Genomic DNA, 5074 nt, shown 5'->3' with positions numbered 1-5074 from the left:
CTCCACTTCCGGTACAAAAAATGTATGTAAAGGTCTCACGGAAAATGATAAGCACGATGTCATAAAAGTAACTGTTGTGTTGAAAAATATTTGGACGATTTATTTATATTTATTCTATTTTTTAACAGTTTACAAACTTCTATCAAGTAAAAACACAAAGAATGGTTTTTTATTATTATTTTTTAATTATTTTTTTTACCGTTGTGCAGTTCCTCCTTTAATACTTCTGTCGCCAGATGGCGATACTGAGTTGTAATGTCACTGATGAAGACATAAATGTTTATTTATGTTTTTTCATCGTTGAGTTTGATTTTCTAAAGCGTTCTGGAACTAGATATGAATTTTAATACATTTAAAACACTTGCTTTTCCACAGTCGATGACACCATACAATTGTTCATTTATTATGCCAAACTTGAAGTTGTGAGAAACGTACCCACCAGTTGTTATTATGTGCAACATATCATGGTAAGTTTATTGTTCAAGCTCGATTTAAAAAAAGTGTTTGATTCATAATAGGGGTTACCAGGGCTAGTTGTAACCCTTTTTACTTTTTTTTGTTCATTTTTGAAAGTCAATTTCTCTGTAGGCACACTGAACAAACATTTGCTTTTTATAGAGAGGTGTTATCACACAAAAAGGGGTAAGTTGTTGAACCTGACATGGAACAGCCTATTTTAAGCTAAATTTAAACAGTATAACAATTATGAAACACAAACCAATTCGTGTGAGCACAAATATAAAAAGTAACACAAACATATCAAACGATTATGTTGAAAATGTAATATACTGTAGTGTATAATACATATGCGTAAATTTTGACAGAAAACTTTATTCTGACTGATTCTTTATTGACTGATCTCTTTCTTTCATGGCTCTTTCAATATATTCATGATATCTCTGCTCTAATTTGTATACATCAAAGCATAAAGTAATATTTTTTTTCTAGAATAATACAAAACTGGCAAAGTGAGAAATAGTAACAGACTTAATTGGCAAAAAATAAAAAGCTTAATGTGCTTTCATTCTGTGGTATACATTTGCTAATGTGCTCTTGCAGTAAGGTACAAAACTACAAAACACAAATTGTGGTTCTAGAATTGTAGTTAGTTCACGTAATGTAACAGCGCAGCGCTTCTGTGTTGTACGTCACACACATGACCAGGGTCGGCCAATAGTGAGCCTACGTGTGACGTACAACACAGAAGCGCTGCGCTGTTACATTACGTGAACTCACTCGAGGCCCACAGAGAAGGAAATGAATAGTTGAATAAAGTCGTTATTTTTGTTTGTTTGTTGCGCACAAAAAGTATTCTCGTCGCTTGATTAACTCATGGTTGAGCCACTGTAGTCACTTGGACTATTTTAACGATGTCTTTAATAACTTTTCTGGGCCGGCAAGTTTCAATCCCTTAGAAGCCTATGGAGGAGTGATCCAGGTCTCAGATTAAATAAAAAATATCTTAATTTGTGTTCCGAAGATGAACGAAAGTCTTACGGGGTTGGAACAACATGAGGGCGAGTAATTACTGACAGAATTTTCATTTTTGGGTGAACTAACCCTTTAAACAGCAAAACGTTGATATGAAGAACCTGTTATTCTTCAAAATGACCTTCAATATCTTTGTGTGAGTGAACTTGATATGGTGAAAAAACACAGCTGCTAAGATAAATGAGTTTACAGGCTAATGAGGAATTTCCATTGGAAACATCCATTGGAAGATACTTTAGATTGTGATATGTTGTGCTTTTCCCACTTTCCTTCCTCTTTAATTGATTAAAAAACATGCAGAGTACTTTATCAAAAGGGGGAAGGAAGGTAAACAGGACTGAATCTCTTACCATCTTTTTAGGGGGTCGCATCCCTGCAAAATCGGCAGCAGTGATGTGATCATGGCGTAGTAAAACCCCTGCAGCTCCCATCGCATGACCCGAGGGACTTCCTTGAAGAGGGGACAGAATCCGCTGTGAAATCTGCTTTTGATTTAGTGTGTTGGTTTGTCTATAAAACGAGAACCATCAGGAGACACTCACCAGTGCCAGTCTTGCAGGTCATGGGGAACCGTTTAATTTGTGGTAGAGTCAAGTTGCCATAATAAACAGTTTCTTTAACCCACCAATAAGGACGCTTGCTAAACATTAACCTATTTAATGATTTAATAAATAGATCAGATAAGAGGACATTTCATGAAGATAAATTCTTTACATTACAACGAAAGATGTTCAATATTGAGAGATTGCTTTATTTGCTTTTTTAATTTTTTTCTTTTAGCATCTTCTAAAAGGGTATTCCTGGATATTTACTGAAACAACAACATTTACCACTTACCACTTGAGGACTAAGTTGAGCCAGTCTCCTACAACAGCAGCCCAGACCAGCTTCACTCCCACTGCTGATTGTAGGTGGAACCAGATGGGAAAAAAGAATAAAAAGGTTGTACGCATGTCTGCCACAGTACACAAACATAAACCAGCCTTGGGCATGCCCATAATGGGTCTGCAGGTATAACGTACTGCTTATCCCATACCCATACAAGACGTCCATTACTACTGTCGGTCTGCTATAAAACATCAGTATTATGGATCTTCATTCTCAGTCTATGGATAACGTTGTCAGTCTCAGCGAACACAATACACATTTTGTAAAATCTCATCATCTTGTTTTCCGTGACTTGAATCCAGACTGTCATTGCAACGACGACCTGCTTGAATTCAGTCTGCTCCTTTTATCTATCCTCTCAGTTGCCTGGTCACTGGGCACCACCTGAGCTTTGGACTCTCTGAAGTAAATAGAGGGAAAATTGTCTCTACGCTGGTCATTAAAGGGGGCCTGTTTTGTGCATGTGTGTAAAGTGGCAGGTTTTGTGCGCTAAATTTAGCTTTCGATTATGAGAAAGACACTTGCTAGTTGTGTGAGGTGATAACATGGACACGTAGGGCTCCTGATTCTTTAGTCCACACACACACACACACACACACACGTTTTTAAAAGAAGTCTCTTCTGCTCACCAAGGCTGCATTTATTTGATTAAAAATACAAAAAAAAACTAATATTGTGAAATATTATTACAATTTAAATTTGTTTTCTATGTGAATATATAGTAAAGTGTCATTTATTCCTGTGATCAAAACTTAATTTTCAGCATCAATACTCATCTTCAGTGTCACAGGATTTTTCAGAAATCGTTCTAATATCATGATTTGATGCTCAAGAAACATTTTCCATTATTATCAATGTTAAAACAGTTATTTACATTTTTATTTCAGGATTCTTTGATGAATACAAAAGATTCTATTTCAAATAAATGTTGTTCTTTTGAACTTTCTATTCATCAAAGAATCCTTTTTTTTAATTCCACAGAATTTTCAACATTGATAATAATAATAAATGTTTCTTGATCATTAAATCATCATATTCGAATGATTTCTGAAGGATCATGTGACACTGAAGACTGGAGTAATGATGCTGAAAATACTGCTTTGATCACAGGAATAATTGACATTTTAAAATATATTAAAATAGAAAACAGTTTATTTAAATTGTCATAATATTGAACAATATTACTGTTTTTTTTTTTTGTGTGGTATTTTTAATCAAATAAATGCAGCCTTGGTGAGCAGAAGAGACTTCTTTTAAAAACATTAAAAATCTTACCTATCCAAAACTTTTGAACAGCAGTGTATAAAGGTTGGGATCTGTACGTTTTTTTGTTTTTGAAAAGTATCTTATGCTCGCCAAAACAGCATTTGATCAAAAATACAGTAAAACAGCCATATTGTGAAATATTTTTTACAATTTACAATCTAACTGTTAATAAATTTTAAAATGTAATTTATTCCTGTGTTAAATTAGATGTTTAAATCTAGTCTTCAGCATCACATGATCCTTCAGAAATCAGTTATAACATGCTGATTTGCTGCTCAAGAAACATTTATTATTATTCGGTCACTGCTGCTTTCAAAGGATTAATGTATTGACTACGTTTCGACCCGAAGGTCTGTTTACTCTTTGTTTACACTGAAATGCTTGATTTGAAAGTTTTCTGGATGTGCGCATACTACTACTTAGAAAATTTTAAAGAACATCTATTTGAAATAGAACATTATAAACATCTTCACTGTCTCTTATGAGCAATTTAATGCATCCTTGCTGAATACAATTTTTATTTCTTAAAAAAACATGACAAAACAAACAACAACAGAAAAACTTACTGACCCCAAACTTTAAACGGTATAGTCTAATGTGTATTGTATTGAAATTTAGGGGAAAATGATGTGCTATGACAAGAAATTGTGTACTGTATAGCTCAGTTCTGGTTCTCTAGTGTGGCCGTCAAATGAAGAAGAACCAGGAGTTTGACTGAGACTTTCACATGACATTGTTTACCTTGACTTGATGGATAATTTCCAGAAACCCAGAGGCCTGTTCGTGTGAAGACTTACAACTTTGTGAGATGGCAAATTTTCCATTGGCTTCCAGAACTTCTGAGAGCAGTCACTAGAACTACTCAACCATGTGGAAAAACAAAGATAGAACATGTCCAGAGTGGACTGTAAACAAGAACACTACCTGCAGGTTGTTAAAGGGTCATGAAACCCCCCTCTATCAGCTCAAGTCTAGCTCATAATCTTTTTGAAAAATGCAACTTAAATGGGCGTGGATGGCTATGAGAAGAAGGGAGGGAGTGGGTGTGGCACGGCAGGGGAGAGGGGGAACTGTCATCAGCCAGCAGTGTTGCCAGATGTACGATAATTATCGTATTTGTACAATAATTTTGACCTCTGTACAATGTACGATCAATAATGAACAATAATCTCAGAGTTTTCAGTCGTTCGTCCAAACACACATCCTACCGCTTCTCCCCCCGACCCCGAATCATTTCGCAGGCTCGCCTGCCTGCACGTACACACACACACACACACAACACGGTGTCGCCCGGCCCGCACGTCAACACTACACATTCACAAGTCTCCCGCATTAAGCATACAATTGATATATTATCGAAATATCTCAAATGTTCATAACGACCGCTTATTTAACAAAATGCAAGTAAAATGACCAGGGTTACATTTTA

The 5074-nt window shown here is 35.6% G+C and overlaps 1 protein-coding gene across 1 annotated transcript; it reads right to left on the bottom strand.

The window, feature by feature from the left end:
* Positions 1-1837: 1837 nt before the first annotated feature.
* Positions 1838-2571, bottom strand: g6pc1b (glucose-6-phosphatase catalytic subunit 1b). The gene is given in 5 exon segments (XM_056255220.1): positions 1838-1903; positions 1905-1942; positions 2034-2143; positions 2329-2457; positions 2459-2571. Coding segments are annotated over 5 exon segments (456 nt in total).
* Positions 2572-5074: the final 2503 nt, after the last annotated feature.

The sequence above is a fragment of the Rhinichthys klamathensis genome, unplaced genomic scaffold (assembly GCF_029890125.1).
Source record: "Rhinichthys klamathensis goyatoka isolate OS25496 unplaced genomic scaffold, OSU_Roscu_1.1 h1tg000119l_1, whole genome shotgun sequence".
NCBI lineage: Eukaryota > Metazoa > Chordata > Actinopteri > Cypriniformes > Leuciscidae > Rhinichthys > Rhinichthys klamathensis.
This window is presented reverse-complemented; position numbering and strand designations above follow the sequence as displayed.